This window comes from Diprion similis, chromosome 14 (genome assembly GCF_021155765.1).
Source record: "Diprion similis isolate iyDipSimi1 chromosome 14, iyDipSimi1.1, whole genome shotgun sequence".
NCBI lineage: Eukaryota > Metazoa > Arthropoda > Insecta > Hymenoptera > Diprionidae > Diprion > Diprion similis.
This window is the reverse complement of record NC_060118.1, coordinates 2,546,249-2,558,977: the sequence shown is the minus strand read 5'-3', so window position 1 is coordinate 2,558,977 and position 12,729 is coordinate 2,546,249. Positions and strand designations below refer to the sequence as shown.

General features: G+C 40.7%; 1 protein-coding gene across 2 annotated transcripts in view; it reads left to right on the top strand.

The window, feature by feature from the left end:
- The window catches only part of LOC124414604 (protein O-GlcNAcase), a 126,699-nt gene that overhangs the window by 104,695 nt on the left and 9,275 nt on the right, over positions 1 to 12,729 (top strand). For both annotated transcript variants that reach the window (XM_046895586.1, XM_046895585.1), the window contains 3 exons: positions 11,500 to 11,663; positions 11,735 to 11,930; positions 12,379 to 12,538. In XM_046895586.1, coding sequence (XP_046751542.1) covers positions 11,500 to 11,663; positions 11,735 to 11,930; positions 12,379 to 12,538 — 520 coding nt within the window. The remainder of the gene's footprint in view (positions 1 to 11,499; positions 11,664 to 11,734; positions 11,931 to 12,378; positions 12,539 to 12,729) is intronic.

Below are 12,729 nucleotides of genomic sequence, written 5' to 3'. Positions count from 1 at the left end.
AAAGACGCTCCACTTTTTGCCAAAGTAAGGCATTAACTGCCCAAGTTTAACTCTGATCGCTTGAGCGGTATAGGAGTTTTAACTCACCGCGTTTTCGAGGTGTACAACGGGTCTTTATATGCACCTTAAGCCAACGAGACTATCGCTCCTGCGGGCGAGAATAACAAAGCTGATGTCGAAGCAGAACTGAAATAGAACCAAGCAGACGTGAAAGCCCAGTCAAACATAGTTTTACGTTAACGAGCGTTAAATGAGCTATAAGCTTGTCAGAAATCAAACAAGTAAGGGGATGCAACACGGCAAACGAGATCTAGAGAAAGCTCGAAGAAACATATCAGTCGAAAAGGTCGGCGCGTAAGGCCAACCTGTTCAATCTGCTCATGTCAATGAAAATAAAAGAGCAAGAGGAAGAGGACGTTTCTTCGACAGGTTAACTGACATGGAAGTAGAAATCAACGAGGATTTACTTACAGTGATTCTACTGCGCAACGTGCACGACGCATGAGAGAACTTTCGTTGCGTGATTGCCACGCGTGACAAGCTACAGATGCCGGACTCGCTACGTTTCAAAATTGTAGAAGAATACGATTTTCGCAAGGGCACAGCTACAAATGACACTCAAAACGCTTTGTACGTCCGAAAGCTTAATGATCATACCTAGTAAAATAAGAAGCAACCAAGAGTAAAACGGATGCAACAAGATTGATTATCGATCAAGAAATTGTCCACAGTCACAAAACTCAATTAAGTCGCGTGCTCCGCAAAGCAACGCGAATGTTACCTTGTTCGTTTCACCACACGTAGCGGCCAAAACTCATCGAGTCGCCGAAGACACTTGACGCACTACATGGTGTCTTGAAAGCGACTGCATATCTGACATGTGCACGGTCGTAGAGGTATTTACACAGCTGAACCCAACTGCAGCGGGAAAGTTCCATTTGGTGAGCGACGCTCATGCAAACATTCGTGGACAGGGCAGGACATGCGTGTCTGTCGCAATAAAGGTGAAAGACGAAGTGAATAATGTGACTTTCAACAGTACGCTGTACGTCCACGACTAGCGGGTTAACCAAATTTCAGTTAGCAAGATAACTGACTAGGTATATCGAGTGACTTTCAACAAGAATGGAAGCGTCGTACTCGTTGCAAGGCGCTTCGACGATTTGAACTACTGTCAAACCAAGAACAAGCCAGAGTGTAACAAGAAACCTCAGGTCAGCTACCTTTTTTCCACGGCTTTGCTCAAAAAGATGGTGCCAGGCTACATCATACATGCGGATGTATGCAGACCACTGTGAGCAGCCTCACAACGCGGTAGTAAATACTTTTGCACATTTATTGACGACACACTTCAGCCCAGAGTTACATGAATGGATTGACGCTATGACCGACGAAGTCAGATAGATTTTGAAGAATCAAACGTGAGGGGACGTGCCAAGGTCAAAGGTACTCAACGCCATTGGAAGTCGCCTCGTTCTGTGTGAAAAGTTGGTCAATGACAATGCGCTTGAGAAGTACAAAGCACGCGTTGACGTCAGAAGATATTCGCAGGAGAACAGAAGGGACTTGCATTCCACCATTACCCCCGTCACTCGCTTCGACTCGATCAAGATCGCCATCGCTGTCGTAACGAGGAAAATGTGCCAGTTCACCAGTTTGACATGACAAAAGTATATCTCAACGGACACTTAAATGAAAAGGAAAACAGCTCAAAGCTCTCTCGCGAGGAGAAAAGATTTGACTTGACGCATGCAGAAAATGCTGTACGGCCTGAAGCAAGCAGGTCGCGTTTGTTACAAACGTTTCGACGAAGAACTACGAATACTCGGAGCATTGCCTACCACCACTGATCCTTGTATTTTTGTTCTGTTGTCATCTACGCTGATGAAATCCTTGTAACGAGCTGCGATCCTGAAAAGATCGCAAGTTTCGGAGCCGCCCTACAGAAAGTCTTTGACCTCAAGGACCCAGAAGATTATTAGCCAAGACACCTACATCAAGTCAATTTTTGAGCGCTTTGTAATAAAGACTGCAACCCAGTTTCGACACCCGTGCTCATCGGCGAGAGATTTATCAAAGAAGACGCATAGTCACCCTCGGGTGAAAATTAGCATCCTTATCGTGAGCGTGTTGAGTTAATACAACGACAATTTCGGCAAGTCTTATTAGAGTGCAAGACAGAAGCCGTTGCGCTATTTGCAGAAATCGGCTGGTTTGGAGTTTATCTACAAACACAGCGAGGAGTCTATTCTTGCATATGCTGATATCGATCACGCCGGATGCATCGAAAACAGGCGATATTTAACTGAACACGCGTTCACCATGAACAGCGCCGCCGCCACGTGGGGATCGACGAAACAGGCGTCCACTCCTACGTCAAAGACGGAGGCCGAGTACATGTCACTTTGCGACGCTGCGAGAGAAGCTATTTATTGCCAGCGGTTTCCCGAGGAATTGGGGGTTAGTGTTAGTGTTAGGGAGTTATTCCTTGCAATGAAAACTATTGCGGTCAGAAAACCGCAAAGAATCTGTAACGGTTTCGTTACGTTGCCTTAGAATAAGGATTAAGATTAATCGGAATAAAATGAAGCAGGAAACATTTTACTTTAACACTTGAAAGGCGATATTTATTCGAGCTAAAGCTCCATTATTTTGAGATTCTCGAACAATGATTTGTTTGATTTTTATCAACTAGATTTCACATTCACACACATTCATGCTTACACATAAAAAAAAAACCAAAAACAGAAAGGCTAACAGGCCGAGAAGCTCTTAAAGCTTAAATTATCTGGACGATTCCCTAAATTATTGAAATTTCTGACTCTATATTTTATTACACAAAAAGAAAATCTCTGCCAGTGACTCGAAATTGAATAAAAAAGAAGCTAAATTCCAGAGATTTTCAATTCATGTCTAACAAGGAGCTTATGAATTGAGGTTTTACAATGAGTTACTTAACTTAATAACGTCGACGTGCAATCAAGAACTGTATCACAATGAGGTAACAGTTCGTGATGTCCGGATAAGATGTTCATTATTGGGCCATGTGCTCCGATTGATCGTTCCTTCCTGGTTTATTCATCCTTGCCCACATGTTTCGTTGTTCATAAAGGATTTTTCAACGCCAACGTATTCATGGCCTGGTAATTGTAGATGATCGTTATCGTGGTTTTTTACATGTATTTTGGCTTCGTAAATTTGAGCGACTCATTGCCATAAGGAGTTATATGTGAAACTACTGCTCAGTTGAGCGGCCACTCGGCGACTGACTGTTCGGACGGTTACTCGGCGAGAGAAGAACGTGGCTTAACGGAAGTTCGAGCTTTCTTGCTTGACTCTAGTTGCTTATGTATACTTGTTTTGACTTTCTTTTTTTTTTTAAATCTAGCAAGTGTCGGCAGGTGTCACTAGACACCTGTCACAAATCCTATCTTCCACTCCGGAACCAAGCATATCCACGTTTGTTAACATTTCATGCGAGAGATTGTTGAGTCCCGATTACTCGTCTTGAAACATGCTCCGCCGGAAGAAATGCCAGTCAACGTACTCACGAAGTCACGTATCAAGCCAAAATTCAATGAGTGTGTAAGAATATTGGGGCTATCGCCAAGAAAATACAAGGGATCGGAGATTTCATTAAGAGGAAGTGTTGGAGTTTTTTAAAGTAAACGACATAACCCCACTTCTTTGTAGTGACTCGAACAAGCCCGCCATCTTTTTTCTATGACTTGCATGACGACACTTCCGGGCGTGGCTCTAATAGTCCGTTACGCGAGCTAACAATAATTGAGTTGCCGCTAACACTACATGATTCTCAATATATAATTTGGTTATTCAAATATAAACTGAGATTAAAGCCAAACGTGCTGTGTCTTTACCTTCGCTAAAGACCTCCGTAAATACTGAAAGAAACACGATTGATAGGTGAAATTTTACATATTTGTAACACTCAGTTCGGGGTACAACTAATAGATAATTTATGATGATAGAGATAATTTTTCGCTTCTAGGATGAAAACTGACAAAACAATCCTTGTACTTCAATAAGAAAATGAGCCTAAAATCGATGTGATTGAGTCATTTTCATCCCGAAAAAACTTTTAAAAACCATACAAATGGGATTATTTTTCGAAAATGCCAATTCACAAGTTGTAGCGTAGGCCATCTGCGACATATTAGCCAATAACATGCAGAATACGTTGGCTAAGGACGGGTGCTGTCGTATTAGTGGTTTTTGCACAATTGCCTATTGAATTTTTCGTAAGTCATTTTGCATAATGAATCCTTGCTCAAGAAATGGTCTGACTTCAATTTTCCAAACGGATTTTTAAAGTAGACTATACCATATACAAATCGTTTATCTCAGTTTAGCGTTATTTTGCCTTGAAGTAGGTGAAAAATGCATAGAAACATATGGTTCAACGTTCAAGCACACGAATGAAGCCGAGTGGAAAGGGTAGTGGACTAGCGCCAGAGACTAGTATACAGGGTGTCGCACGAGAGTCTCAGATTTTCCATAAGTGGAGCCGCCAAGGTCAAATGAAGATCAACATGGTTTTTTTTGAATGGAACAGCATATTTTTTCCATCGGTATCTGAAAGGGCATCAAATTCTGCATCAAGAAGTACTATGTACTCACCACTCAAACTCGACTGGTATGGAAGATACGCGGCGGTCAAGTTGAATGGAAGGTTTCTGTCGTGCTAAGTTCATGAGTTTTGCATGTTAAGCAGGATTCTCAAAGGCGGCCACTGACAGCGGCCGCGGCATGAATACTCGTGATTGGCCACCTTTCACCTTTTTTTCTAAATATTCATATTTTCTCCAAGTTTTACCTTTAGTTTTCTAAATTATGTTACTGAATTAGGAAGTGGCTGACGATATATCTCCATACTCACCCGAGATGTTGTTTCGGGTATCCTTGGGTCCGATCTCGTCACTGCTTTTGAGCTAAGAAATGAAGGATGGAGTAAAGTATTATTCACAACAGACATAGTACAGTGGTAGTGCAGTGGTAGTGCAGCGTGTAGCGTTAGTGCAGAATGGCGTTCACAATTCGTCGGTATTGCAGTGTAGGAGGATTTGCCATTTCGAGTTTCAAAGACTTTCAAAACAAGTTGAATAACCCAACGGACCTTATCGAGAATGGATGAAAATAAACCTCTCACCTAGAAAGTCTTGTGTACTCGCGCAATATTACTAAAAATATTTCTTTTTAGGCATTTTCTTCTTTCTTGACTGACGAAAGATTGCTAAGGATCGATCCCATACTACCGGATAATTTTGTAATTTCTCAGTGATTAATTCGTCTATATCAGGCATCTATCCTGTTAATTTTTGGTGAGGATTCTGCACGAATTTTCGAGGCGTCTGTTTTGATTGGTCGTTGCAGTCGTTTGATTTGTGGTGCAGTACAGAAGCTTGGAGATTGCAAGGTTTTCCACTAATTCTACTGTTCCCACTACCGCCTGCACTACTCCAATGTGAAAGCTCGCGTGGTATTCGTATTCTCAAACTTCCGCACTGCACTACCATTGCCCCTATCAGTGCACTAAGTTTGTGAATGGTACTTAAGAATTGATTTAAATAAGGTTTATGATTGAATGTGTGAATGCTTTATTGGAATAGTGACGTATTTAAATATATAGTTAAACGAAGTGGATTGTTTGAATGTTGGAAGTCGAGTGTATTTGATAGATAGTGGAATAGAACTATATTAGACGGACGTTAGAATCGAAATGCTTGGGCAGAGAGTACGAGTGCACGAAAGATGAGAGAATCCAGAATAGTGAGTAATAAAATTAACAGATTAAGGCCGATAGTGCTGGATAGAGATAGAAAGTCGGAGTGGAGACCATGAGGTTGCTATGAGGATCGTGGGAGAGTTAGCAGGCAGCGAAACGATCGGGAAGACTTTTGGCGGAACGCCAAACGTAACAATTATCTGATTTTATTATTTTATTCAAATATTTTTGAAGGGATGCTTGCTTTTTTCATCAAAAATTAAGAATGAAACCTTATTCGTAAACCGTATTTACGATAGCAAATTATCGAATCATCAACGCATGTCGCGCTATTCCGAGAGCTGTAGTACTATACACAGTCGAACAATTTCAAATGCGAGAGAAACGGTACATGGAAGTGCGCAGAAATGTTTTGGAACATTTATTGAGGTGATTCATAACCGTACGTAATTTGCTATCGTAAATGTGGTTTCCAAATAGCGTTTTATTTTTAAAGTTTCCGATAAAATAAACAAAATTTTCTTTGAAAAATACTTGAAAAAGGAAAATTTTTCATTATTAAAAGTTAAATAAATGAAATAATCAAAAAAATTTAAGACAAAGTTAAAAAAAAAGAACGAATATTTAGAAATAAAATGTAAAAGGGGGCCACCGTGGAAGGGTTCATTTCGTGCCCTTTGTCAGATGCAGACCTCTGCGAATCCTGCTTAACATGCAAAATTCATAAAGCAAGTAGGACAGGAACCTTCCGTAGCAACTCGACCGGCTCGTATCTCATCACCAGTCAAATTTAGGTAGTAAGTATGCAGTATTTTTGAATGCTGATTTTGATGCCTTTTCAGATGCCGATGAAAAAAATATACTGTTCCATTAAAAAAAAAAAAAACGAGTCGACCTTCATCTGACCTGGGCGGGTCCACTTACGGAAAATCGGATATCTTTTTTCCCCTTTTGAACCTTATAACGTTCGTCTAAAAGATTTTGCACTCAATTTTAGTTTCCGGGATATTATACTCATCTAGTAAGAAACCGACAACACTCACGAAGGATGTTCCATGAAGAAAGTTGCGAACATGAAGTGTGACACGACCACCCATCTTACCAATACGATAATTTCGAAACAGAGAGTAACCTAAGGGGACTACGAGTTATCAAAGGTCTCCGGATAAAGCAAACACTCGGTGACAGCGATGACCTGATAGTTGAATAAGATAAAATGAAAGCGCATGTAATCCAGATGACCACGGATGGAATTCACATCAAAGTGGTTCAGATTTAGATACAAACCTGGTAGATGAACAAGCGCTGACATGGGATGGAGAAGAGTTAGCAAAGTAGCGTTATTGCCACTGACTCTAAAACTTGAGCTGAGAACCCAATATGCGATATAGTGTGTGAACCACCACGAGACATGCCACCAGAGCCAGAACAAGACCAATCACAGGGCCGAGCGTAAAGAGATCCACACGCAATCAGGAGAAACGACCTAGGCCCAGAGGCAGACGATGAGCTTTCCACAGACTTGAGCGGTGAGCTAGGGGATGACTTTACTTTAAAGACCATCCGCAAACTCCATATGAACGACGCTATCGTAATGCCACATATATTTGAAACTTCTGGTCTTAACATCAGCTGTACTAGCAAACCGAAGTTTGTAGAAGTCCCCAGGGCGAACCTCATTGCCATTTATTGCGGTCACAAGACCAGCGGGATTAGGCTCAAGGTGCGAAGAGAATAAAAAGCCATGCCTTTTCTAGGCAGTGATGAGTTGGAGATATGTCAATCGCACGAAGCTTGACAAGTATAATCGGAACAGAAGCGTACTTGTTTTTATGAACCATCGAGCAAGAGATTGAATTACGAGCACAGATCAGATCCCTGGTTCCGATTACAAGTCCAAGGACACTGTAACGTCTCGTTTTTCTGTGGCTGTCACAGACGCGATGGACGTACTTTATCCCCTTTCCAAGGGCGGTTATGTCGATAAGTGTTGGTGTGGGCGGTCCCTGCCCAAGGGTGCTGCTCGTCCTTCGATGCGGAGGTGCAACGCTGTGCGCGGGAGTATGAGGATTTACATGGGTGAAGCGGCGAAGAATCCACCACTGCAATAGTGCGTAGACGTAGCCGGCGAGGTGGATGGGTGTGTGATTTAGCAATGCAGGGTGCGCTGCATTAGCGCACGACCGCAGCCGTGTGTGCGTGTGTAGTGGCAATGAATCCTTCACTGCAATAGTGAGAAGATGCAGCCGAGGGGGTGAGTGAATGTGTACTTTAGCAATGCAGGGTGCGCTGCAATAGCGCACGACCGCAGCCGTGTGTGTGTCGCAGCAATGAATCTTTCACTGCAATAGTGAGAAGATGCAGCCGGAGGTGTGGGTGCGTGTGTCAGCAATGAATCTTTCACTGCAATAGTGAGAAGACGCAGCCGGTGTTGTGGATGGATGTATGATTTAGCAATGCAGAGTGCGCCGCAATAGCGCACGACCACAGCCGTGTGTGTGTGTGCGTCAGCAATGAATCTTTCACTGCAATAGTGAGAAGACGCAGCCGGTGTTGTGGATGGATGTATGATTTAGCAATGCAGAGTGCGCTGCAATAGCGCACGACCACAGCCGTGTGTGTGTGTGTGTCGGCAATGAATCTTTCACTGCAATAGTGAGAAGACGCAGCCGGTGTTGTGGATGGATGTATGATTTAGCAATGCAGAGTGCGCTGCAATAGCGCACGACCGCAGCCGTGTGTGTGTGTCAGCAATGAATCTTTCACTGCAATAGTGAGAAGACGCAGCCGTTAATATGGATGGATGTGTGAGTTAGCAATGCAGAGTGCGCTGCAATAGCGCACGACCGCAGCCGTGTGTTGTAATTAATGACAGTCGTTACGAGTCGTTGACGTGCTGCAGAGCAGTAAATAAAGATAATATAAATTTATGTAGGTTTGCTGTTTAGAATGGTCTGAGATTTCGAAATAGAAGAATATAATACTTTAAATAGCCGTTATACGGTTAGAACACAATGTATATAATTGGATCAACTGAGCGGTCTTAGTTGATCCTTTGTTTGCGAATTAGCTTCTCCAAAGGAGAGCTTGAAGAAGAGAGTATCCTCCTGTGTCCGAGGTGCCGGCTTATATACTATTTTGGTTCCTTCCCCCTCTTTGTCGGCGCGCGAGGCTCGGACGCCGTGCGTTATATAGATATGGGTTTTTGCTTGCTGTGCCGGATTAGCGTGTCTCCTATAGGTATATTTCTTAGTATATACATATTATTCTATTCTCTTTGGCTTTGCTCGTTTTTGAATATTATAGGACTAGTTTCAGTCTTTTATATGTTATATTCGTGCTTTGTGGCGGCTAAAGTTAATTCGCGGAGTGGTTGACTCGAAGGAAGTGGGTTGCTTCCGTGGATTATAATACATAACGTCTTTTGGGCGTTACAACACAAACCATTTGCGTAACAGCAGGAAGGATAGCGTCGGGGCCCTTGGACCGTAGCAAGAGCACGTGAAAGCTTGCTTACAAAGAGAAAAGGAGAGGATATGCTATGTTCAGACTGCTGTGAATCCTCCGACAGTGTCTCTAAGATTAATTTTTTGAATCAATATGTCTTCACTGTCATCTCATGAAAAATTCCAGGCGACTTTTCGAATACTTTTTGACACGATATGCAGTACTAACACAATTTATTATTTCGCAGTAATTCAACGACATCCGAGTTCGAAAACTTTTCGAACCAACTTTTGAAGTTGGGCTAGGAATATTGTGAGGATATAACGGACAACTACGCTTTACCCTGTGGAATTACTTTTTTCTGCTGATCTATCTTCTGAATAAATTTAACCCGTTGCGGTCGTATTAATTTGGACATAGGTGTGCTTTGGTGGCTGAGAGTAGACAAACAACCGCAAAGGCTTAAAACAGTGTATGACTTATTCGAATTACTTAATCCCGTATTCCTGTTTTAATAATAGGAATCCATATTCTGATCACAATTACTTTATGATTAGTAAATTTCTACTTTTTTATGCAAGACGTTCAATTTTCGATTCGAACAAATTCAAGCAGTTAATCCTAAATTGTGTGTAGACTGAATTTTATTAGTGGACTTCCCCGCTGTCCGTCGACTAATTTATTTGTGGTAAATTTGTTTTATAAAATTTCGTTTTACCTACATGCTGTTCTAATTATTTAAAATACAATTATTTGGCAACATTATCCACAGTCATTGTAATAACTGTTTCTCGTTCAATTATTTTAACTACATTTTCCAACCAACTCGGTAATTGCATGTCACAATATGTCCACAATCTTACTAATTCTCTTTGCATCGATTGCGTTGTCAAAATTAGTTATCACCTCTCTAAGTATTAACCTTCGCCATCGGTTGCCGTGAAGCTTGCGGACCTTCAAGTAGCCGAGCAGCCTATCATTAATGTCAAGTTGTTAAAACTCGCCTGCCCCCCTCAGTTTGTTCAAAAGACAAATATGTTTTGGTGCAAACACACTGCGTCGCTTGAAACGTTATTTCAAGAGATTATCTGATCACATAAACTAGTAATTAATAATTTTTTCAGATAAGACATAAGAGTTAGACAACAGTAAGATGTCAGAGAAGCTCAGAAATTAAGTTGATTGATGGCTAAAACTACTCTGAAAACCTGAATACTTGAATATTTTTTTTTTATGTAACAAAAGTTAATAAGGTGATATTCAAGAAAGTCATTAGGTACATGTTTAAGTATAATACAAAAAATTATTATCAACGAATATTAAAACATTGCGACACTGGAGCCCGTTTCGCGAGACTAGTTGAATTCTGCGGCACGTAGTGTAGCTGGTGCAAATTTGAATCCGGAAAAAAATATCTTATTCATATCTAAAGAAATACGTAGGGGTTCTCGATAAGTTAATTTAAATATTATTCATTATTAAATAATTGCCCTTTCTTTGTCGAAAATTCAATGTTTTTTATTTAGATACTCACTAATCGCAGAAAATTCAATACTTCTTTAATCCCCTACACATTTCCTTAGCTATAAACATGTAAATAAGTATTTTATTTTCCAGAAATTTGCCGTAGAATTTAATATGTCTTGCTAGAATGACGCGAGTGTTGCCATTTGTGAATATTTGTTGATAATAATTCTTTGTATTATACTTCAATATGTGCCTAATAAATTTCTTAAAAAATATCATTGTCTTAAAGCACTTTCGTTGATCCAAAAAAAAAAAATTGTCAAATTTTTAGATTTTTACAGTGGTGTTACCCATTAAAAAAGAAATAGACTTCGTTCAAAGAATTAACAGCTAAATTGAAAATAGTACAGGGTAAGAACCAATAGAGTTGATTGGGAGGTGGATCGATGTTTCAAATGTAGTTATTTTTTTCATGCTAAGGTCCCATAAAGAGTTCTTCGTCCTAATGGCTATACCTCAACCGACGATGTGCTATAACCCTGGAAGAGTTGTATGCAGCAAGTTGTGTCATCGTCTGTCAGGATCTGCAGCTAAATTAAACAAGACAGTAGTTGTAAATTTAAATACAACTACCAAGAACTGCAAATAGTAACGACTCTTGGTGCTTTGATAATAGAGCTAACACTAAGTTCTTCGACTTTGTATATTGTAGTGCCCTACGGAGCCCTTGCAATAGATGACCTGGTGCAAAACCAGTTAAATCACTATCCATTTAAGATTTGTTCAGTAAACTGGTGATTGTTTATCACAAAATTTACCGTAGTTATATTTTCAAATTACAGAGATTAATTCCAGTAGATAGTGGCAACGATTTGTTTGTTTACAAGGCGCCAGAAGTTCCGTGTAGTAAAATTTATACGATTAGACCTTATTCAACGAACGACGAGGATGCAGTGCGGACAATTTGCAACCAAATATCTGGAGGTACTTCGATTATAGCTGATAGGTAAGCATTTAGCTACTCCTACTAAATTTTACTATGGATGAAGTCATTCTACTGTTTTCACGCGAGTCTAGATTGGTGGGAGGCTACCTATTACTGAGCCCTGAGTTGTGCATGGTTGTCGAGGATGAAGATGGCATTGTGGGATATGCACTCGCTGCTTTGAACCTCAAAACGTTCAATCAAAAACTGGCGATTTCCTGGATTCCAGAACTTCAAGCTAAATATCCGTTGGAAGACAGTGTCAAAAATCTACCGCAATATGAGAAGGTAATTCCGTAACTTATATCATTCTCTTCGTCACTGACTCTCTTGAAGATTGAAAATGAACACCCAAAAAATTTTTGATGCACATTGGTCTTCGAACTGTTCTGTTAGATCCAGTTTTTTATTTAAATAAAATTTTTCGTTCGAATACTATCAATCACTGGTTAATCGGTTGGTACGTGTAGACATGAGATCCGTAGCATGCTTAAACCTCACATAATGCAGTGACTATGCAGTAAAAATGATGTGACTTTCAGAATAGAGCCCACAAAAATATCGTATATTCACTTTTGCTATTAATACACCAAATTTAAGATGTCCTTACTTCCTAGTAATTAGTACACAGTATTCATGTATATTTCTGAACCGTTTGCTGCAGTAATATCCAGTATCCAGATAGTATCCAGACATCCAGAATAGTTGCATTGATTTGATTAATTGCAATTTGTAGGAGGCAATACAATACTTTCACTCATTCGTGCCTGACGTTGCGGAAGAGTTATCCAGACAGTACCCTTCCAAACTGATATGTTCAATACTACCCAGTGTAACAGATCAATCGGTTGCAAAGAGGCTTGTCACTTGTGTTCTTGCTGCTTTAAGGGCAAATGGTAAGTTTTCAGTAATACCACTTTAAATCCTACTACTCAACAAAATACAAAGTTTCGTCCATACCGGGAGTCTGGTGAAAGTGTCATTCCGAGCCATGCGTTTACCGCCAGCGCCAACACATGTGCAAGTTTTCGTTCACAGCATTTGTGCGCTTTGCTCGGCTCACGTAAAAGTTGTGCGTGTGTTGGCG